This window comes from Choloepus didactylus, chromosome 8, assembly GCF_015220235.1.
Source record: "Choloepus didactylus isolate mChoDid1 chromosome 8, mChoDid1.pri, whole genome shotgun sequence".
NCBI classification, from domain to species: domain Eukaryota; kingdom Metazoa; phylum Chordata; class Mammalia; order Pilosa; family Megalonychidae; genus Choloepus; species Choloepus didactylus.
Genome location: NC_051314.1, coordinates 104244239 through 104269559, shown reverse-complemented (window position 1 = coordinate 104269559; position 25321 = coordinate 104244239). Strand labels below are relative to the sequence as shown.

General features: G+C 36.6%; 1 protein-coding gene across 8 annotated transcripts in view; it reads left to right on the top strand.

The window, feature by feature from the left end:
• Positions 1-25321, top strand: part of CCDC91 (coiled-coil domain containing 91) — a 516404-nt gene that overhangs the window by 366123 nt on the left and 124960 nt on the right. For all 8 annotated transcript variants that reach the window (XM_037844945.1, XM_037844940.1, XM_037844941.1 and 5 more), the window contains 2 exons: positions 24501-24593; positions 24686-24754. In XM_037844945.1, coding sequence (XP_037700873.1) covers positions 24501-24593; positions 24686-24754 — 162 coding nt within the window. The remainder of the gene's footprint in view (positions 1-24500; positions 24594-24685; positions 24755-25321) is intronic.

The window sequence follows — 25321 nt, the reverse complement described above, 5'->3', positions numbered from 1 at the left end:
AGATAATAAATTCCCAGTATTAGGAACTACAGAGCATAAACATTTTATGAAATTTAAGGATAGCATCAAACTGTTTCCTGGTAAGTATTACATGAATTGTGTTAACGCTTTCTTTGAGCATGTATAAATGTTGCTTCTTTCTTTTTTTTTTCTTTACAAAGGGATTATTTTAAATACATGGGTCATTTGGTCATTTATGTCTAATGTCCATTTGAAGGCTGTTATTATGTTGAAATAAGATTACAGTATTGTGCTTAGACAGACAAAAGGAATAATAGAATTGAGATGCATTAAAAGCTATTCCACTTGAAAATGGTTGAAACAGAAATAGTCTTCTGCTTAAATTCAGAGTATCTTTGTCATTTAATAAAATGTACACTCACCAAATAGGGAAACCTCCCTGTAGAAATATAAACTGTTCCTGCCTTTTGTATGCTGCTCTGTCTCCCAATGTATGTTTTGTTCCTTTATATTGCTCCCTGAAGTCAAGGCCTATTTAACCAAGTGGAATAACTTATTTGTATATTTCACTATGATTGTTAGAAATATGATTATTTACCAGTAAATCTGCTAGTATGGTGTGATGGTTTGAAATGGTATATACCCCAGAAAAGCATGTTCTTAAAGTCAATCCATTTCTGTGGATGTGGACCCATTGTTAGTAGGACCATTTGATGAGGCTACATCAGTTAAGGTGTGACCCACCTCATTCAGGATGGGACTTAAATCTTATTACTGGCATTCTTTATAAGAGAACGAAATTCAGACAAAGGAAAAAAAAAAGACACAGAAGCAAGAAGCTGAAATCAACGGACTCCGGAAGAGAAGGGAGAGACCGGCAGATGCTACCATGTGCCTTGCTATGTGGTAGAGGAGCCAAGGATCACTGATAGCCAGTCTTCAGGAAGAAGACTGATGATTTGGAGATTCTCATGGCCTCAACCTGTATGCTAATGATTTTCCATCGCTTAAAGCCAACACATTTCATGGTACCTGCTTTAAGCAGCCTAAGATACTAAAACAGATTTTGGTACCAGGAGAGTGGGGTGCTGCTATTGCAAATACAAGAAATGTGGAAATGACTGTGGAATTGGGTAAAGGGTAGAGGCTGGAATAATTGTGAGGAACTTGAAAGAAAAGGCCTCGATTACTTTGAAGAGACTGTTAGTGGAAATATGGATGCTAAAGGTACTTCCAATAAGGCCTTAGATGGAAATGATGAACAAATCATCAGAAACTGGAGGAAAGGTGACCCTTGCTTTAAAGTGGAAGAGAACTTTGCAAAATGGAGTTCTGATGTCAGATGGAAGGCAGAATTTGAGAGCCAATAGTTGTATGTTTGGCTGAGGAGATATCCAAGCTAAATTTAGAAATTGCAGCCTGATTTCTCCTTCCAACTTATTGTAAAATATGAGAGGAAAGGGGCAAGCTGAGAACTGAACTCTTGGGCACATAAAAACTAGAAAGGGATGATTTGGAAAATTCTGAGCTTCCAGTGAGCGAGTATCCAGAGAATAATGTTACACATGAGGGTTAACTGCCATTCAGTACGAGTCAGGATTGGAAATGTAGTTATCCTGAAAGGATTTGTAGGAGTCCTACCATCTGATGGTTTGGATCCCTGTGTACCACATGCAAAATCAAGTTTTTTTGCATGATCTGTTTGAACAGAACTACTAACAGCCTAGAATAAAAGGCACAGAAAAGGGATAGATTGAAGAAAAATGACTTCAAAGGCAGAACCATGGAAACTGAAGTCTGGACTGAAGAGACCTCGAGTCAAGAGAGTGAGTCCACCCATGTGTGTGGAAAGGTTGAGTCTGCCCTGGCACTTGGAGAGAGTAGGCCTTCTGCCCCTTTGTTCAGGGGACTGTTTTCATAGAGGGTGTCCCTGTGGGTTGTGGAGGGTCTGGCTGCCACCCTAGTTTTCTCAGAAAGTTGACCCTATTCCCTGGGGATTATGGAAACTCTGACCATCACCCCAATGTTCTCAGAGGTTGGAACCTTCAACCCAGTCTTCGGGGAGAGCATGGCAGCTATGCAAGCACTTGGAAAACATAGGGTTGCCATTCCATTTGGCCCAGAGGACAAAATGGCATTCCGTAGATGACTCTCAGACCTAGAAACCCTTCAGTGTTTCGGAATTGTTTGTTTGGAACCTGTGACCCGTTTCCCTTCCAAATTCTTCCTATGAGAATGGGAATGTTTATCCTATACCTGTCCCTCCTTTGTATATTAGAAGCAGATATCTTGTTCTTTAGGTGTCACAGGTCTACATACAGAGGGGAATTGTGCCCGAGGATAGACCACACCTAAAATTGATTTTGATGAAAGCTTATCTTTAGCATTGTAACTGAAATGACCTAAAGGCTTTTGGGATATTATGATAGAATTAATGTAGTTTGCATATACAAAGAACATGATTTTGGGGTGCCCAGAGGGTAGAGGGTGATGGTTTGAACTGTATATACCCCAGAAAAGCATGTTCTTCATGTTAATCCATCTTGTGTGTGTGGACCCATTTTAAGTAGGACCTTTTTATGAGGGTACTTCAGTTAAGGTATGACCTCATACTGGAGTCCTTAATAAGTAAAATGAATAAAGAGAGACATGGAGAGAGAGAGAATCACAAAAGCAAGAAGCTGAAATCAATAGAAACTAGAAAAGAAGGGAGAGACCAGCACATGTTACCCTGTGCCTTGCCGTGTGGCAGAGGACCAAGGATCACCAGCAGCCAGTCTTCAGGAAGAAGACATTGCCTTGATGATGCCTTGATTTGGACATTCTCACAGTGTCAAGCTTTAAGGTAATGAAGTCCACTGTTTAAAGCCAACCTTGTGGTATCTGCCTTAAGCAGCCAAGGAAACTAAAACATATAGCTTATGTAATACTTCTATTTTAGTCACAGATGTTTATTGTTATTACTGGGCTTGTGGAATTGCTCTAAGTAGATGTAATCTCATTAATTTATCCTCTGAGGTTTTCTTTCCAAACAATATTTAATGTGTTAGCTTATAAATGGGTTAAATATCTGTGATCCACTTTACATTAAGACATTTATTGAATTTAATATTTAGTGACTTTCAAGTCAAGTTGAATGGAGATACAAATGAATATGTGTTTTATGACTGTTTTATCAGATTTTAATCTTGTTCAATGTTTGAGGTTTGAGCTTTATAGAAGATGAAAGAAAATGGTTGTTTAGTTTGCATTACATATTATGGAATCGAATTTAAGTTTGTAACCTGTGATAAATGGACAGCTGTGTACCTGAACATGAGCTGCTGTGATTGCTTCGTCTAAAATTTAATGTACAAAAATCTCCCTACTTGTGATTGTGGTTAAATCTGTTTACAATATCTCTTGTGACTCACATCCAGTTAAGAAGAGATTTTTTTTATATCTCTTTTTGTTTTTTTATAGGAATCAAGTAAAAACCACAGAACCTTTATATTTATATTTGAGTCTACATCAAACATTTTTCACTTGGAAGAATTTCTTCCAAATGGGAAAAAAATCATAACCTATTTCTGAGTCTTTTGCTTTAGGCTAAATTTCAAAAGATTGCTCTTGACACCGTTACATGAAGCCTATATTCTGTCAGATTATTAGAACCTCTATGGTTTGTATTTATCTCAGTTTGCTAAAAAAACAAAGACCACTTTTTTTTAACTAATTTTAAAAAGCAATAAAATGTCTTCGATACACAAACTCCACGTATTCAGAGAAGACATGGAATCCAGGAAAATGTATAGCCATTCTGTAGGTGAAGAATTGAGGGGTATGGAGAAGAAGGCTATTTCAGGCATTTTCAAAGCCATACATTCATGAAAATTTACATCATACTTTAGAATAAGATTGCCAAAGACTTATATGACAGGTCAGAGCTGTTGAGTCTTTTTTTTTTTTAAATCAGGGTCTCTTTGTATATTGTTATTTATGTAGCATCATTACACATTATTCTGAAAAATTAATATATGGACAACTTTCTGAAAGTCATGTTATCTTGATGAGCAAAAGATTCCACTGTGAACTGAACTACTATAGAATAAAGCAGTTTTAGGTCTTTAAAGTGGTCTGAAAAATGATTGTGAGATCTGAAAGTTTCAAGTGCCAGTGAGAAAAATACACTTTTGTCTTGCTGGTTTATCTTTCTTTTCCATTCAGAGAGCATGAATCTAGAAGCAGGCCAGAAAGTAGTGTATGAAATGGGGAGATAAAATCTTACATGCGTATTCCATGTCCGCAGTAGATAACAGTGAGTTGTTTATGTGTGTTAGATCAGAAGCAAAAAAACACCTTTCTTAAAATCAGTTGTTATAGTTTACATGGGAACACCATTCTGAAGTATTCTGTGATCAAAGGTCAAAATACTTTTTTGTAGGTTATTTATAAGAAAAGGAAATAAGACCTAACATCTTATATTTTGGTATTGATCCTATGGTTTTCTTGAGTAGAAAGGCCTATATAAAAAATTATTGAATGTCATCAATAACTTTTATATAGTAACCTTGTTTACATGTCCATCCATATATGGATAGTATGTTATTATGGCTCAGTCTTGGTAAGAAAACAGGATGTTCTCCTTTTTTTTTTTTTTTTTCCTTTAAAGTGGAAGTCTGACAGTCATCGTTCCTTCAATCTTTCAATATCTGGAACTCTGTTTCTTCTCCCTTTTTGTTAGGCTAGTCCAGAAAATGAGTTGTAGGGAAATGAAAAGATTTAACAAACAAATATTCCTAGTCTAGGATGTATTCTATTTTCCACTTTCTTGTCAGATCTATAATTTGCTACTCTTAACCCCTCTTATAAGTTCAAATTAATATTAACAGAAAACCTCTGCACATCTGGTAAATGTGAATATTGTACTGACATCTTTAGTTTGATGTTTCTAAAATCAACCAATTCTCCTTATTCTTCCCAAACCAGCTTTTCTTACTTTTGTTTTGACATCATTATTTGCCCAGATACTCAAACTGCAGATCTTAGTTATCATTAACTTACTCTTCTTCCTTATTTTCTCTACCAGATTAGTGACCCTACACTGTGACATTTCTCTTAACCCCCCCTTTCTAGTCCCACTTCCTGTATTTTTTTTTATTTTTTCTGCTTATGTAATTTTTTTCTTTTTGTGTTTAAGCCTTTTCAATTTATACACCACTCTAGCTCAGATTTTGTTATAATAGAAAGGATATTTTTAAAAGTTTTGTTGCATTTCTCAAATGATTTTCAAACCTACTATAGGTTTCAAGGTCCCAGACAATTTGACTCCAATCTACCTTTCTTGGTTTGAATTTCTTCCTCAAGCCTTCACTCTTTCATGGTTCATTGTTTCTTGAGTATTCATTATTTTAGGAGCACAGTCATGTTCCTTCTGCTTCTAAGATCCTCTCCTCTTTACAGGTGTTAGATCCCACTTTTCCTTCATGGTCTGTCTCAAGTTTAACTCTGTAAATCCTTCCCCATTGTCAGAAATTAAGCAATTATTTCCTCTACAATCACCTACTTGTTTGTTTATTCTTTTTAAATGACAGTTATGTTTCATAGTACGTATTTTTTCATTAGACTGTAATACAATTTTTAGGACTGAGACCATGTCTGTAATAGCCATACATTGTATCTTGCATTTAGCGTGTTGGATTTGATCCATTAAATGGGTTCTCAATTAATGAGTGTGATTGTTCAAATGGGGAAGTTATTTTTCTTAACTTGCTACTTTGTGGAAGCTTAATTATGCTTCAGATTTGCCTTCTAGTCATATATGGAGTTTAGATTTAGACCTGAATGGATCATGGAGACATCCCTTTGTTATCTTCTTATTTTGTGAAGATTATAAGTCTGATTGATCTAGAGGGAGGTGTTTGAGAATGCATGTTGTTGAGATGGCTAATGGTCTGCTTTACTTTTCATGTAGAGGGCTTTAAGGTTCTAAAGGAAGGTGAAGCCACAAGGTAGAAGGATAGGATACTGGGTCTCTGAATCACCACATGAAAAGATCTAGATCAGGAACACTGGACTTTTAGAAGGGTGAAAAATAAGCTTCTGTCATACTAAGATCTTCAGATTTAGGGGTTATTATAGTAGGTAACATTGCCTTAATTATCACAGCACAAATTATTTTTATTGAGGGCCACTGTAGTGTAAATATACATAAACAAACACATGCTTTTTGTGGAAAGCATGCATACTTTTGAGGGAATTCATACCAGATCATATGAAGAATTACTGATGTAAGTGGGAATGTCTGATCTAGAGAAAACCCTTGGGAAGATATGGTCAGAACAGGATTTTTTAAATTTTAAAGTAAGGTTAGACTCTTCTCTGTGACTTGCAGGAATGCAAATTTTGGCTTACTATAACTTTCTAGCAGAGAGGAAATGTTATTTTCTCTGTAAGTGTGGGTGTTTATTCCTATTCTAGGAGATCACTTGTTTGAATGGTCATTGCTGTTAATAAACTATAGCCCTCGTTATGAATATAAGAATTTATTAAGTGCTTTCCCATAGATTATTTCAGTTGATTCACCAGTAGTCTTTTAAGCTAGCATTTGCCTTGTTTTGCAGAAAAACAGATGTTACTTGATATGATCACTTTATCTGAATAACCTTTTTCCTTACATTTGTCTTATCAGCTTTTTTCTTCCTTGCTTGTATCAATTTCTGAAATTACATTGTTTATTTGTTACTTGTTTAATTACATTGTTTGTTACTTGTTTATGGTTTATCCCACCCTCTAGAATGTGGGCTCTTTGAGATCAAAGATTTGGAACCTACCTTTTTCACCCGTTATGCCAGGTCTTGTGACAGTGTATGGACAGGGCAGGAAATCAGTGCCTATTAATAAGTGAATGAATAACTTGCCCTTCATCCTGCTATGTCAAAACTAGAACCTTGGTCTTCAAACACTGTATCCATTATACTTTATGTTGGTTGTAGGACTACATAATGTTTAAGGTTCCCTCCTACCTCGATGTTCCAAGACTCCATCATTTGCTTAGATAATTGAATCTATCCTTCCTCATGTCTTTTTCTTACAGGTTTGTTGATTTATTGATTCATTTGGTGAGCATTTGCTGCACCTTTGCCAGGCCTTTTGTTAGGTATTAGGGATGTAAAAACAAAAAGAACAGAAAAAATCCAAGTCGCAAGGGTACACTTCCTTTTAATTACAACCATCTGAAAAGAGAGGGGGCAACAGTGAAAACAACTGATTGCTATGGAACTTCACCAGACAGAAGGAAAGGGACATTCTCATTGTAACTATAACAGGAGTACTTAAAACCAAAAGCAAAAACTGACGAGCATAGCAGAAATGTCAAGATGTGTAGATAACAAGGGGCAAGAAGAGCGGCTGAGAGAAGGGAATTAGAAGTGGCTGTAGAGCAGAAATGCTTTGTAAATTCTTATTTATTCATTTCTATATATATATATATGCTGAGTCCCTCTAAGGATAAACTTCTGTAAGGTAAAATAGAAGGAACAGATGCATTGGCAGGCACAGGATTTTGATAGTAATAAGTGACAGTACAAAGGAAGACCTACTGTAATGATGAGACAAAGAGAAACTAGCCTGCAGTAGAACAGGTAAACAGCCCTTAGAAGTAGACACCTTTGGGTGTACAACTAATGATATGCCCTCTTTGGCAATGTTTTTCAGCCTGTCTGGAGGAAGGAGCAGTTTTAAAAAATATCCGTCAGGGGCTTATACTTATATAAAATGGAAGAAAAATTGGTAGCAAGATAAAGGTGAAAATAAATACAAAGTACAACCCCCTGAGTTTTATAACTAGATCCAATGGAGATAAAAATTACTGTAATGCATTTCTGTGAAATTTGACAAAGACTTACTCTTAATTTCTGTACTTATATTGTGGTACCAATAGTTTGCACATAGGTGCTGATCTTTGTCCACACTACTTCTATAGCCCAGAGTCCTTCCAGTGAACAGGGAATGGTGACAGCTTCACTGACCAAAGGCCTCTAATAGAATAGCTCTATTTCTGTAGGGTTATTTAACAAAAATGAAGGATAGCCCAATGGAATTCCTTAGTGAGCCATGATAAAGAACTCTGTCTTAGAAGTCTGTCCATCAAGAAAAAATTAAGTTATATTTTATAATACCCATTTATTGAGAAAGGGAAGCATGGCATACTTTCCAAAAAAATGTCCAACAATTTATGTGTTTTAAAGGTATATTTATAATTCATAAATTTAGCTTTTCCTGAACAAGTCATAATCCAGTGATGGGTAAGGTCACATAAATGTAATATTCATGAAAAAAATCAGTAAATAAAACTTGGGCAACTAACTGAAAGATAGAGATGGCATGTGGAGATAGATAGGTACACCAGAAGTCCTCTGGAGCTATTTACTCTGCCATTTAAAAATATCTTAAAAGCAGTTCTGCCTCCCTTCCCCTACGCCACATGGAAGGATAGGAAGAGTAGGAATTGATCAGAAAACAAAAAGCTCTATACCAGAGAATACCCTGTGTAACCACCTGTCCTAGTTGTGGAGGGCTGCCCTAACACAGTACCACAAACTGGGTAGCTTAAAACAACAGAAATTTATGGTCTTATTGTATTAGAGGATAGAAGCATTAAATCAAGGTGTCTGCACGACCATGCTTCCTCTGAAGTCTGTATGGTTTTGGTGGTGGCTTGCTTTTAATCCATGACATTCCCTGCCTGTCACATGGCCATATTCTGATTGTGTCCAATATTCTCCTCTTATAAGGACACCAGTCATATTGGAAACTCTAATCCAGTTTAGGCTCATCTTAACTAAAAACATCTTCAAAGATCCTATTTCCAAATATGGTCATGGGACCAGGGGTCAGGACTTGCGCATGTCTTGTTAGGGCACACAATTCAATTCATGCCACCATCTTTCTTTCCCCTTCTCCCTTCTATATTAGCTAAGTGATACCTTTCCTGCATGTGATATTTTGGCCTATTAACACCTTAAAGAAAAAACAGAATGATAATAGTCATATATCAGTTTGCTTTGAGCTTTCTTGAAACTAATACTATCTGACATTTACAGTGTACTTATTGGCAGGTGCTGTTTTACACACTACATACATATATGTGAAAATACAGTTTGCAAGGTATTTTCACATGTATCATTTCATTTAATTAAAAGGACATATTAAATGACTCCCAGGGAGGAATGTAGACCTGGCACCGTGGGACGGAGAACATCTTCTTGACCAAAAGGGGGATGTGAAAGGAAATGAAATAAGCTTCAGTGGCAGAGAGATTCCAAAAGGAGCCGAGAGGTCACTCTGGTGGGCACTCTTATGCACACTTTAGACAACCCTTTTTAGGTTCTAAAGAATTGGGGTAGCTGGTGGTGGATACCTGAAACTATCAAACTACAACCCAGAACCCATGAATCTCGAAGACAGTTGTATAAAAATGTAGCTTATGAGGGGTGACAATGGGATTGGGAAAGCCATAAGGACCAAACACCACTTTGTCTAGTTTATGGATGGATGTGTAGAAAAGTAGGGGAAGGAAACAAACAGACAAAGGTACCCAGTGTTCTTTTTTACTTCAATTGCTCTTTTTCACTCTAATTATTATTCTTGTTATTTTTGTGTCTGTGCTAATGAAGGTGTCAGGGATTGATTTAGGTGATGAATGTACAACTATGTAATGGTACTGTAAACAATCGAAAGTACAATTTGTTTTGTATGACTGCGTGGTATGTGAATATATCTCAATAAAATGATGATTAAAAAAAAAAAAATAAATACAAAGAATTCAGAACAGTGTTACTGAATTCTGGCTAAACGCTAAAAAAAAAAAAAAAAAAAAAAAAAAAATAAAAGGACATATTAAGAACTCTTAAAAAATTGAGGTCTAGAAACACCTGCAGAAATCCTCTGTATGGGATTTTTTTGGGGAGGGTGGGGGTTGAAATCTTAACTCATTTTTTTTTTTCCATTTTTATTGAGATTGTTCAGATACCATACAATTATCCAAAGATCCAAAGTGTACAATCACTTGCCCCTGGGTACCCTCATACAGCTGTGCATCCATCACACTTAATTTTTGTTCAATTTTTAGAAACTTCTCATTACTCCAGACCAGAAATAAAGTGAAAGATGAAAAAAGAAAAAAAGAAAAGGAAACTCTAATCCTCCCCTATCCCTAACCAACCCCCCTCAATTGTTGACTCGTAGTATTTATATAGTACATTTGTTACTGTTTATGAAAAAATGTTGAAATACTACTAACAGTAGTATATAGTTTCCCTATATGCCCCTCTATTATTAACTTCTAATTGTATTGTCGTACATTTGTTCTGGTTCATGGAAGCAATTTCTAGTATTTGTACAGTTGATCATGGACATTGCCCACCATAGGATTCAGTTTTATACATTCCCATCTTTTGACCTCCAACTTTCCTTCTGGTGGCATATATGACTCTGAGCTTCCCCTTTCCACCTCATTCACACAACATTCGGCACTGTTAGTTATTCTTACATCTTGCCACCGACACCCCTGTTCATTTCCAGACATTTCAGTTCATCCTAATTGAACATTCTGCTCATACTAAGCAACCGTTCCTGATTCTTAAGCCTCGTCCTATATCTTGGTACCTTATATTTCAAGTCTATGAGTTTACATATTATAATTAGTTCCTATCAGTGAGACCCTGCAATAATTGTCCTTATGTGTCTGGCTTATTTCACTCAATATATTGCCCTCGAGGTTTTGTCATCAACCCATTTTTTTTTTTTAATATGGTTTTGTTCACTCACCATGCATTCCATCCCAAGTAAATAATCCGTGGTTCTCTGCATGGTCATACATTTATGTGTTCACCACCTTCACCACTATCTATATAAGGGCATCTACATTTCTTCCACAAGGCAGGAGGGAGAGTCAAAGAAGGTAGAGAGGCAAAAGAAAGAGGAAAAAAAAAATGACAGCTAGGAAGCAGCAAAAGGAAAAATAACCTTAAATCAAAGTAGAATAAAGAATCAGACAATACCACCAATGTCAAGTGTCTAACATGCCTCCCCTATCCCCCCCTCTTATCTGCATTCACCTTGGTATATCACCTTTGTTACATTGAAGGAAGCATAATACAATGATTCTATTAGTTACAGTCTCTAGTTCATGCTGATTGTATCCCTCCCCCAATGCCTCCCCATTTTTAACACCTTGGAAGGTTGACATTTGCTTGTTCTCCCTTGTAAAAGAACATATTTGTACATGTTATCACAATTGTTGAATACTCTAGATTTCACCAAGTTACACGGTCCCAGTCTTTATCTTTCCTCCTTTCTTGTGGTGTCTCACATGCTCCCAACCTTCCTCTCTCAACCCTATTCATAGTTACCTTTGTTCAGTATACTTACATTGTTGTGCTACCATCTCCCAAAATTGTGTTCCAGACCACGCACTCCTGTCTTCTGTCACCCTGTAGTGCTCCCTTTAGTATTTCCTGTAGGACAGGTGTCTTGTTCACAAAGTCTCTCATTTTCTGTTTGTCAGAAAATAGTTTGAGCTCTCCCTCATATTTGAAGGACAGCTTTGCTGGATATAGGATTCTTGGTTGGTGGTTTTTCTCTTTCAGTATCTTAAATATATCACACCACTTCCTTTTTGCCTCCATGGTTTCTGCTGAGAGATCCGCACATAGTCTTATTAAGCTTCCTTTGTATGTAATGGATCGCTTTTCTCTTGCTGCTTTCAGGATTCTCTCTTTGTCTTTGACATTTGATAATCTGATTATTAAGTGTCTTGGCGTAGGCCTATTCATATCTCTTCTGTTTGGAGTACTCTGCGCTTCTTGGATCTGTAATTTTATGTCTTTCATAAGAGATGGGAAATTTTCATTGATTATTTCCTCTATTATTGCTTCCTCCCCCTTTCCCTTCTCTTCTCCTTCTGGAACACCAATGATACGTACATTATTGTACTTTGTTTCATCCTTGAGTTCCCGGAGACGTTGCTCATATTTTTTCATTCTTTTCTCCATCTGCTCCTTTGCGTGTAGGCTTTCAGATGTTTTGTTCTCCAGTTCCTGAGTGTTTTCTTCTGCCTCTTGAGATCTGCTTGTATGTTTCCATTGTGTCTTTCATCTCTTGTGTTGTGCCTTTCATTTCCATAGATTCTACTAGTTATTTTTTTGAACTTTGGATTTCTGCCGTATATATGCCCAGTGTTTCCTTTACAGCCTCTATCTCTTTTGCAATATCTTCTCTAAACTTTTTGATTTGATTTAGCATTAAATTCCTGTATCTCAGTTGAAGTGTATGTTTGTTCCTTTGACTGGGCCATAACTTTGTTTTTCTTAGTGTAGGTTGTAATTTTCTGTTGTCTAGGCATGGTTTCCTTGGTTATCCAAATCAGGTTTTCCCAGACCAGAACAGGCTCAGGTTCCAGAGGGAAGAAATATTCAGTATCTGGTTTCCCTGAAGGTGTGTCTTAGAAAATTGCTCCACCCTTTGATGCCTCGGGTCACTGTGCTTTTCTGCCCAGCAGGTGATGCCTGTTAGCCTATAATTCTTGACTGGTGTGAGGAGGTATGGCTGTGTTCCCCCAGGCTCTGGGGTCTGGTTCTGAATGGAAAGGGCCCCACCCCTTTCCTCCTAGAGAAGACAGACCCCCAGGTGGAGGTTATTAGCATTTCAATGGTCTCTCTCTCTGCTTGTGCTGTCTCCACCCTTCTCTGAGTCACAGCCCTGGAAACTGAAAATGACTGGGGCTTTCTCCACTGAGCTGAAAAAGAAACAGATAGTCCCCTTCAGACCCAGTCCAAGGCAACCCTCTGGCTCTCCAAGGTCAGTCGTCACCCAAAGCTTCTGTCTGTTTTTTGGGGCTGCGTACCTGTAGTGAGCAGTTAACACTCACTACTTAAAACCCCAGTTGGAGCTCAGCTGGGCTATATTTGCTTGCTGGGAGAGAGCTTCTCTCTGGCACCACGAGGCTTTGCAGCTTGGGCTATGGGGGAGGGGGTCTCACAACTTGGATCCGCAGGTTTTACTTAACAGATTTTATGCTGTGTTCTTGGGCATTCCTCCCAATTCAGGTTGGTGTATGATGAGTGGATGGTCTTGTTTGTCCCCCCCCGTTATTCTGGATTATTTACTAGTAGTTTCTGGCTTTTTGTAGTTGTTCCAGGGGGACTACTTAGCTTCCACTCCTCTCTATGCTGCCATCTTGCCCCGCCTCCCCTCTGTATGGGATTTGAGATCCTCTGATACATGATTATTCTTTCTCATGGAAAGTAGATGGGATTAAAAGGCTAGGGCAGTAGTTTTCTTAAGCAAGGTATGTACATATATGTTATGGTCTAAGTATCTCATTGCAGCAGATATATGTACCATAAGTGTAGAGAACATTATGATTTGCAAATTCTGTTGAAAGCCCCCCTTTTGTTTAGAAATTGTAAATATTTGCTTTCTGTTGTATTTATTAGAAATAATAGGGAGGAACTTGCCCTTCAGTGTCTTGAATAAGGTTAATGCTAATGCTGCTGTTTTGCAAAATACCAGAAATGGATTGGGTTTTATGGGGGGGGGGGGGCGTTATTTGATTACACAGTTACAGTCTTAAGGCCATAAAGTGTCCAAGGTAAGGCATCAACAATAGGGTACCTTCACTAAAGAAAGGCCATTGGCATCTGGAAAACCTCTGTTAGCTGGGAGGGCACATGGCTCGTGTCGGCTTGCTCCCAGGTTGCATTTCAAAATGGTGTTCTCCAAAATGTCAGTGTCAACTTTCAATGGCCATCTCCAAAATGTCTTTCTCAGCTGCAGCAGCAAGCTCCTTCTGTCTGAGCTCGTATATATGGCTCTAGTAAACTAATCAAGGTCCATGCTGAATGGGCAGGGCCACACCTCCATGGCAGTCATCACCTACAGTTGGTTGGGTCACATCTCCATGGAAACAACCTAATCCAAAGGCTCCAACCTAATCAACACTAATACATCTGCCCCCACAAGATTGCATCAAAGAACATGGCGTTTTGGGGGGAGATAACACATCCAAACCAGCACAGTTGAAAAGAATCCTGTGATTGGATGTCACCATGGTTTCACAATTTCTGCTCAGTGGTATGTAACAAGAAATGTCAGAACACCCTCTAACTGAGAATGGTCACATAGCAAGGTGCAGAAGAAAGATTGACCATCCTTTCTGCCACCAAAAACCAAGTGAACCGAACCATTTCTGAAGTGCTGGAACTTTTGGATAACTACAGAATTCCATATTGAGGCAGAAGGCAGGAGTAATACAGGTAACCGCCAGCTTTTCTTTGTACTCTATTTTAGATAGATAGAATAAAGTGTGGCCAAACCATTTTGACCAGGCTCTTTTTACATTGTAATTTCTAGCTTATTGTGATTAAAGAATCAAAATAAGCTCAGTAGAGGTTCCAAGATGGCTGATTAGAGAGAGGCTGGGCTCACTTCTCTCCCAGAAAAACGACTAAGGAACTGGCAGAAACTGTCTAGAACAATGGTTATGGGGCTCTGGAAATAGGGGAAGTTTTGTGCAATACCCAGGAAAGCGTGGGATGAAGAAACAGAGAAGCTGCAATAAGAGATCATGGGTAACCCCACCTGGTTTCTGGAGCCCATCCCCCATTTTCAGGGCAGGGAACTGCAGATGGAAGGACCACAGAGGTCCACTTTCCCAAGAACAGGACAGGACATGGTCCAACCCTGTTCCAGCTCTTGGTCACCAAATTTGCACTGCAGGGACCTGCAGTTTCAAGCCACTTGGCCCAGCACTGCTACACCATTGTCTGGAGTGGGCCACCATCTGCTGACAGGCAAGGAAAGTGCACCTCTGGGAAAATGTCTAAAGGGCTTTTGGGTGAAGATTACCATATACTGGGCAGGCCAAGAAAGCATATCCTTGGGGAGCAGAATTAAAGGCTTTTGGGCATCTTTACCTGGACTTCTCACTGGGCTCTGAGGAACTGGTGTGTGCCCCTTCATGGGTCCCTGGCATAGCCTTGGTTGGGTAACACTGACTAACCAAGTGTCAAAGAAGAGCACTTAGACAAGCCCAGTCGACAACAAATGCTTTGACAACAGAGACTCCGACCTTCAGAAAAAACTCACCAAGATAATGTGGCAACAAGATATCAGCAAAATATAACAAGCTATATCAAGAAACAGAAAGATATGGCCCAGTCAAATGGAAAAAATCAAAGTCAGTGGAGATACAGAATTTGGAACCAGTAATCAAAGATGTTCAAAGAAATCTGCTAAACCAATTCAAGGATATGGCTAAAGAGATAAAGGATACTAAGACACTGAGTGAGCATAAAGAAGAATTTGAAAGCATGCAAAGAAAAACAACAGATCTTATGGGAATGAGAGGCACAACAGATGGAGTTAGTTAAAAATACATGAGACGCACACAACAGCAGATTTGAAGAGACAGAAGAAAGGATAAGTGAGCTAGAAGACAGAGCATCTGAATTCAGACAGACAAAGGAATAGATAAAGAATGGAGAAAATTGAGCAGGGTCTCAGGGAACTGATTGGCAACACAAAGCACACAAACATTTGCATCATGGGTGTCCCAGAAGGAGGTGAGAAGGGAAGAGGGGTAGAAGGAGTATCTGAGGAAATAATAGCTGGGACCTTCCCAACACGTATGAAAGGTATTGACATCCATGTCCAAGAAGCATAACTTACTCCAAACCCAATAAATCTGCAAGAAGCAAGAGAAAAGTGATTCATTACATACAAGGGATGTCCAGTAAGACTGTGTGTTGCTTTCTTGTCAGAAACCATGGAGGCAAGAAGGCAGTGGTATGAATATATTCTCTATCCAGCAAAACTGTCTTTCAAAAATGAGGGAGAGTTGAAGATAGTCACAGATAAGCAGAAGCTGAGGGAGTCTGTTAAGAAGAGACCTGCCATACAAGAAGCACTAAAGGAAAAACTGCAGGCTGAAAGGAAAGGACAGGAGAGAGGAACTTGGAGGAGAGTGTAGAAATGAAGAATATCAGTAAAAGTAACCAAAAAGTTAAAAAGAGAGACAAAAATAAGAAATGACCTATAAAAGCCCAAGGATAAAATTGTTGAAGGAAGTACTTCAATTATACCAACAACATTGAATGTCAGTGGATTAAACCCCCCAGTCAAAAGACACAGACTGGCTGGCACCTTAAACCCAAAGACATAAATAGGTTGACAATGAAAGAGTGGAAAAAGATACTCCACACAAACAGTATCAAAAAGAAAGGAAAACGTTGACTAGCTATACTAGTATCCAACAAAATAGACTTAAAATGCAAAGATGTTATAAGGGAAAAAGAAAGTTATTATATATTACTAAAAGGGGAAATCCACCAAGAAGAAATAATAATAAATATTTATGCACAAAACCAGTGTGCCCCAAAATACATGAGGCAAGCACTAGCAAAACCGAAGGGAGAAATAGTCTCTACGATAATGGATGGAGACTTCAAATACACCACTCATGTCAGTAGATGGAACATCTAGACAAAGGATCAGTAAGGAAACAGAAAACTTGAATAATTTAATATATGAATTAGACCTAAGACATAGACATAATAATGCATACCAAAACATCAGGATGGATATACATTTTTCTCTGTGCTCATAGATCATATTCTCCAGGATAGGTCATATGCTTGGGCACAAAATAGTTCTGAAATTTTAAAAGATTTAAATCATACAGAGCACTTCCTCTGGTCATAATGGAATGAAGCTGGAAATCAATGACAAGTGGAAGACTGGAAAATGCTCAAGTTTCTAGAGGCTAAACAAAAAACAATCAGTGGGCTAAAGAAGAAATTGCAAGAGAAATCAGTGAACATCTTGAGACAAATAAAAATGAGAAAACAACATATCAAAACTGATGGGATGCCATGAAGACAGTGCCAAGAGGGAAATTTATAGCACTAAATGACTACATTAAAAAATGAGAAAGAGCTCAAAATCAAAGACCTAACTGCACACCTGAAGGAACTAGGGAAAAAAACAAACTATTCCCAAAGCAAGAAGAAGGGAAGAAAAAGCAAGTATTAGAGAAGAAATGAATAAAATTTGGAACAAAGAAACAATAATCAAAAAAAACAAAAGTTGGTTCTTTGAGAAGATCAACAAATTGACATGCCCTTAGCTAGACTGAGAAAGAAAAAGAAGGAAGATGCAAATGAAAAAAATTAGAAATGAGATGGGGCCATTACTATTGATCCTACAAATACTAAAAGGACCCATAGAGGATACAGTGAACAACAGTATGTCAACAAACTAGACCACTTATATGAAATGGACAATTTTCTAGAAACACATGAACAGCTTACTCTTGACTCCTGAAAAAACAGATCTCAGCAAGTAGGGATTGAATCACTCCTCAAAAACCTCCCAACAAAGGAAAGCCCAGGACCAGATGCTTTCACAGGTGAAATCTACCAGTCATTCCAAGAAGCATGAAAACCAGTCCTGTGCAAATTGCAGACCAATGTCTCTAATGAGGATAGATGCAAAAATCCTCAAAAAAGTATTTGCATGTCAAATTCAGCTGTACATTAATCAAGTAAGTTTTATCGCAGGTATGCAAGGGGTGGTTCAACACAAGGAAATCAATTAATGTAATACACCATGTTAACAAATTGAAGGGGAAGAACCACATGATAATCTTCACTGGATCAGAAAAGGCATTTGATAAGATCCAGCATCCTTTCTTGATAAAAACACCTAGAAAGATAGGAATAGAAGGAAACTACATCAATACAGTAAAGGACATATGTGAAGAACTCACAGCTAATGTTGTACTCAATGGTGAAAGACTGAAAACACTCCCTGTAAGATCTAGAGCAAGAAAAGCATGCCTGCTGTCAGCCTGATACTCAAAATTGTGCTCCAAGTTCTAGCTAGAACAATTAGTCAAGAAAAAGAAATAAAAGGCTTCTAATGGATGAAGGAAAACTTCATGATTTGCATATGATATGATCCCATCCTAGAAAGTCCCAATCCACAACAAAGCTACTAAACCTAATCAGTGAGTTCCGCAAAGTGGTAGGTTACAAGATGTATATGCAAAACTTAATTCTGTTTATAAACATTAGTAATGAGCACTGTGAGAAGGAAATCGGGGAAAACTCAATTTACAGTAGCAACTAAAAGAATCAAATATCTAGGAACAAATTTAACTGAGAATGTAAGGGTTCTGTATTCAGAAAACTACAAAGCATTGCTAAAAGAAATAAAAAATTAACCTAAATAAATGGAAGGGTATTCCATGCTCACAGATTGGAAGACTAAATGCCATTAAGATGTCATTCTCCCAAATTGATCTACAGATTCAATGCAGTCCCAAGCAAAATCCCAACAGACTACCTTGCAAAATTAGAAAAGCCAACTGTTAAATTTATTTGGAGGACTAAGGGGCCCCGAATAGCCAAAAACATCTTTAAAAAGAAAATTGAAGGAGGAGTCTCACTTCCTGACTTTAAAGCATATTACAGAGCCCCATTGGTCAAAACAGCATGGTCTTGGCATGAAGACCATGTTTTTGACCAGTGGAATCAAATTCAGAGTTCAGAAATAGACCCTCACATCTGTGGTCAATTGATTTGTGACAAGGCGTCCATGTCCACCCAACTGGGATAGAACAGTCTCTTCAGCAAATGGTGGTGGGAGAACTGGATACCCATATCCAGAAGAGTGAAAGAGGACCCCTATCTCACACTCTATACAAAATTAACTTACAATTAAAGATGTAAATATAATAGCCAGGACCATAAAACTCCTAGAAGAAAATGTAGGGAAGCCTCTTCAAGATCCCTTGCTAGAAGGTGTTTTCTTGCACCTTGACCCAAATCACAAGCAACAGAAGAAAAACTAGATAAATGGGACCTCCTCAAAACTGAGTCCCTATGTGCTTCAAAAAAACTTTGTCAAGAATGTGAAAAAGCAGCCTACTTATTAGGAGAAAATATTTGGAAACCACATATCTGATAATATCCAGAATATAAAATATTCTGATAATATCCAGAATATCTGATAATATCCAGAATATAAAAGGAATCCTACAACGCAATGAACAAATAAACATCCAAATTAAAAAATGGGCAAAAAAATTGAATAAACATTTCTCCAAAGAGGATATTCAAAGGGCTGAGAAAGCACATGAAAAGATGCTCGTCTTCGCTAGCTGTTAAGGAAATGCAAATCAAAACCACAATGAGATATCATTTCACACCTATTAGAATGGCCACTATTAAAAGAATAGAAAACTGTAGATGTTGTAGAGGACATGGAGAAATAGGACCACCTATTCGCTGCTGGTGGGAATACAAAATGGTACAGTCACTTTGAAAGACAGTTTAGCAGGTTTCAGGAAGCTAAATAATTACCATATAATCCTGCAGTCCCGCCTCTAAGTATATACACCCAGAAGAACTGAAAGCAGGGACAAGAACAGACATTTGCACAGTGATGTTCATCGCGGCATAAATCACAATTGCCAAAAGATAGAACAACCCAAGTGTCCAGCAACCAATGAATGGATAAACAAAATACGGAATATACATACGATGGAATATTACTCACTTGTAAGAAGGAATGAAGTTCTGACACATACGACAACATTGATGAACCTTGAGGACATTACGTTGAATGAAATAAGGTAAACACAAAATGGCAAATATTGTTTGACCTTACTACTATGAACTAAATACAGCTAGCAATGTCATGGTCTTAGTATCTAGAACATAGCTCACCAGAAGATAGAATGAGGGCACAGATTGAGGAGCTGAAACTTAATTTGTGCAGAATTTGTAATAAGATTAATTGTAAATGTTTAGAAGTGTACAGAGGTGATGGAAGCACATTTTAGTGAGTGTAATTAAATGTGCTGATATGTGGGTGCTATTGTGGTTGAAACGGAAAGTTTAGGGTCGTATATGTCACTAGAAGGTAACCTAAAGGATGAAACATGGGACTGTATAACATAATGAACTGTATACAGGGTGAAAATGTTCTAGAATTGATTGTGGTGATGAATGCATAGCTTTGTGAATATACTAGAAGACACCAGTCATACACTTCATATCGATTATATGGTATGTGAATTTGTCTCAGTAAAAGTGATTGATATAAATCAAGCAAGCAAGCCAGCTCTAATCCAGAGATGGGAGGCTTCTCTATTTCTGGCACCATTGTAAATCGCGAACAAACTTCAACTCCAATGTATTTTTACTACAGTCCATTAAGGAGTCTGCCAAAAGGGCTCTACTTTTCCTTTTTTTGCGTATAATGCTAGTAATAGTTGAGAAATAGTAGTAGTGATTAGTATCAAATGTAGAAGTAGTAGTTGGAGTAATAGTCATAATAGCATCTAACATTTCATGTCTTACATTCCAGAGATTGTGCTAAGATGATTATATGTATTAAGTGTGTCGCTTTCTCACTTAGTAAATAAAAAGTCAAGAATATTGTTTTTGAATTCTTAACTATCTTGACAACATTGGGTTATGTTGTCATCCATTCCTCTTGAAAGCCTTATAGTTGTTTCTTCAATTTTAAAATTTTATTTAAAGTTTGTGTGTATATATTTTTTTCAGTTAATTTATAGTCATGTATTTTTTCCAATTACTTATTGGAACTTTCTACCTGAAAAATTATTTTGCTCCAAAGGAAAAAATAATTGGTTTAATGTATTCATTGAAGAAAATAATTTGTTTTATGAAATAGTTCTGTAATATATAATAGACAGTCTATGAAACAAATACATTTTCTTCAAATGAGATACACCAGAAAGTGTCCTTGGTTTTATGTTAAGTGTGGAGAATGTAGTGGAAAGTCTACAAACTTTGTAATTGGCCTTTCCTTGGTCCCTTTCGCAGCTTAACCGTTATTACTCATCCCGTGAGCTAGGCAATTTATATAACCTCTCCAAAATTCCATTTTAAAATCTGTCAAGTGTGGATAACAAATTTCTGGAGTTTTTGAGGATTACTAATAATGTTTATAAAGTTCCTAGTATAGAGCCTAGTATGTAGTATTCACTCAAAGAATGATAGCTGTAATTAAATTCTTTTAAAAACTGATTTTAAATCTAGATTTTAAAAAATCACTAAAATGACACTTACTGGACAAAATCAAACATAAAACCAAAAAAGTACAAACTGACCTGTAGGAAAACGAGAGCAAGAGAGGAAGATAACAGATGGACAAATACCTGACTTAGCAGAGGCTGGAAAGTTATCGTCTTCGCATGCTGAGGTGAAACCTCTGAAGCAAGCTGATTTGTCCTGAAAACCCTAGGAAGTTCCAGGAAATAGAGACACCAGTTCCTCTGAAGGTGGAGGTGTGGTGAAACTGAAAACAGGAGAGACAGATCTTTGTGCATGCCATTCTTGGCTAGGAGAATAATTGAATACCCCTAGACTCAAAAAAAAAAAAAAAAAAAATTGAACCAGAGACTCAGAACTCATAAGGGTTAGGAGTAAGGCAAGAGACTGAAAACAGGTAGATTAAGCCAAAGTCTATATTACTTAACAGTGTTTGGTCCATAGCAAATAGAAAATATTGATGGGCAAGAATAGCAAAAATACCCTTCATTGAGAGTGGAACAGTTTCTTTAGCTAGCTGATCTTGCAGCTCATGTTTCAGTTCTCTTTGACAGTCTCCCTTGTTCAGTGTCCTGCTTTTGTTAGTAAAGGGGGAAATTAGTATTTTTCTTTCTGGAGTCCAGTTTGAGAGTATCCATCAAAATACAAAACATGCTCAATCTTCAACCTGTTACTACCGTTCCTAAGAATTTCTCATAAGGTTATAACCAATCAAGATCACAAAAATGTATGCAAAAATTCAAGATTTTTTCAAAAATGAAGAATTGGAAATTACGTAAATGCTTATCAATAGGAAAATGGTAAAATAAGTAATAAATTTAACAAATTTAAATTAATAGTATACAGTTATATTTACATTGAAAGAGGTCAATACCATATTGAGTTCAAAAAGCGGATTACACAACAGTTTTAAGCTGATTATATAAAATGTTTATATATATCTATATGTTTACATATACACAGAAATCTCCAGAAGGATGTTTACTTAATGCTATAGTGATTTCTTTGGCTAATAATTTTTTTTATTTCTTAGCACTTTTCACTATGAACATATATCACTTTAACAAAAAACAGTGCATTTAGTAAACTTTATATTGTTCTTAATTAGTAACTGTGTTTAATCTTAAGAACTAAAGTCTTCCCATGCCATTCAGTATTTTTATCATCTCTACTGGCATCAACTGATATTTGACGAGGAAATTATCTTTTATTGTTAGTCTATAAAAGAACAGATTCAGGAATGTATATCAGTATAATTCTATGAAAGCCAAGTGGAAATGAGGCCTTAACCTGGCATGCTACTTGTATTACCTTTTAATTATTAGGTAGTAATTAGATGATAACTAAATAATCCTGGTATGGCTTTTAGCTAATAAGTAATTGCTACCTTTGATAATGAGTATATAGATATTATTATTGGTGTAGCGATTAATTAGAAACCTCACAAGTTTATTTAGCCTCTCTAAACCTCAGATTACTCATCAGAAAATGAAGAATAGTGCCTGCAGCATCAGTTTGTTGTGAGGCATTAATGTGATATCACTACACATAGAACAATATTGACTGTGTGATACCTAGAAAGTACTAAATAAAAAAAGTTAGCTATTATCTTTATTTATTTAAAATGCTAGTAACCTAACTATTTTCTCTTTAAGTAGATCAATGATTTTAATTAGGGTATATCATAAGTAGGATACTTCTTTCAAATGGTAATTTTAGGTTCTTTTTGTATAGGAAAACTCATTAATAGTCTTCTATAATGGCTTACTGTCACAATTAAATGAAATTCACAGATGAATTTTTAATGATTGCATGGTCATTTTAGTTAATGAACCTTCTTTTACTTTAGTTTTTGGATCTCTAGAGAAACTTGGCCTACTTAGAACTTAATAATTCATATTAGTCTGAGTTAACGTAACTGTATTAGGAGAAATCATTTTCAAAATTAACTATGACAAGTTTATTCTGTATTTAATTCCAGAAATTTTTATGTCTTCTATTTTTGTTGTTTCACCCCTCGCCCTTAAGCCTAAATTGAATAATTTTGGTCTCATTGTATTTATGGTTTTTAAGTCTAATGAATTGTCTGGCATAATGTCTTTGTATATTTTCTCATGTGTGTATGTTAAATAGGATTAGGTTTTATTTTTGATTCTGCAAAATTCTGCATTCATCTTGACTTACACAGGATACAAAATTGAAGTCTCAGTTATTATTACTTGTATATAATATGGTAAGTCTACTTATTTGCTAGGCAACTGCCTTTCACAAATTCATATGGTACCAATAATTTCTCATAAACATTTCACAATTTGTATCACAGTTTGGATATATTTTTAAGGAAAAACCATGTCTTTCATGGATTTTCCTTTCTGGAAAAACAAAGATAAAAAGTAATATAAGTAAAAACAAAAATAATAGATTATCTTAACTAGCCATGGACTATTATATCACTTACTTTCAGTGTAGACTGCCTTCCTAAAAAATGTTGTAAACTGGAACTTTGAAAGGAATAGATGCATTTTAAAATATAGGATAACAGCGTAAGTTAATATTTGAGCAAGTCTTGTATGTATATAGCATTCTACATCTGAGAAAATGTTATTTGCTTTTAGTAACTAAATGAGAAAGCTATGTGTATAGCACCATATATTTGCTTTTTGGTTTTGCTTCCACCTAAGAGCACTATTCAAAAAATATTTTGTTCATCTATATTGGGAATTTTGAGGCTGCAAAAGTTGAATTTTCTTAGATAGCCACATTCAAGCTCCAAGTGACCAGTCAGTGATAACTAACTGATGGTTCTATGTGCTTTTTCGTAAGTATATTGCAATAAGAGTATTAATACATGAGCACTGTACATATTAACCTTGCCTAGCATTATATTCCTTTGACCACTTTCATAGATTCATTTATTTGAATGTATGGTTTTTAATATATTGGAGGCCAGAACAGTAAGTATTAAATCTTTCCATTTCTTCAACAGTGCTTTACTAGAAACACAATAAATCTGTTTTGACAGTTCATGAAGCAAACATTTTAGGTTTTCTTCATTTGTCATCCGATTGCTTCTGTTGCTGCAAACTAATAATCATTTTAGTGAGTAATTTTTTGAAATTTAATTTTGGGGAAAGGTTATCCATTTTCCAATTTACTTTCTAATTTGGAATAGTTGTTCTTCAGTTAGATCTCATGCCATGCACTTGGGGGCTAAAAAACATATTTTGGCTAATTTGGAGAGAGGTGAATTCAATATTTTGAGCTTTGTAAGTTTTTGTGTTAAAGAACTTCCCATTATTTCCTGTAGTAACTACTTCAATACTTCTGGACAATTGAATTTCACCATCTGTGTTCTCCTTATTAGATTATCTGTCTCAGAGCAATCATCATAATTTAGTTAATCTTTCTTTGTAGCATCAGAGGCTTCTTGAAATGCTGGATACAGAGAAGGAACTGCTAAAAGAAAAAATAAAGGAAGCTTTGATTCAGCAATCACAGGAACAGAAGGTAATACTTTAAGTATGCTCAGAGTGTGGGATGAGTGTGGATTATTACCTCAAATAATACATATAGTGTCTTTCCAACTGTCTTACATACAGGAAATACTGGAAAAATGTTTGGAGGAAGAAAGGCAAAGAAATAAAGAGGCATTATTATCTGCTGCAAAGGTATGTCCATCTATAATATTGAGTTTCTTTGTAAATAAATGTATGTTCAATCTACTTTTATATAATGTTTCATTCCAGAAAAATTAGATATTGTTTCCTTTGTTCTGAACTCGTAAGCTTATGAAACTATGCATATTCTCACTTAATTTACATGATACAAAGATTATGAGGGCAATGGCATGCTTTACAATATAGATTATTATTTACTTATTAAAGAGAACATGTATGCTGGGATACTCTAATGTACACCTGGTGTTCTAGTTTGCTAATGCTGCCAGAATGCAAAATACCAGAGATGAATTGGCTTTTATTAAAGGGGGTTTATTTGGTTACACAGTTACAGTCTTAAGGCCATAAAGTGGCCAAGGTAACACATCAGCAATCGGGGTACCTTCACTGGAGGATGGCCAATGGTGTCCGGAAAACCTCTGTTAGCTGGGAAGGCATGTGGCTGGCCTCTGCTCCAAAGTTCTGATTTCAAAATGGCTTTCTCCCAGGACATTCCTCTCTAGGCTGCAGTTCCTCAAAAATGTCACTCTTAGTTGCTCTTGGGGTATTTGTCCTCTC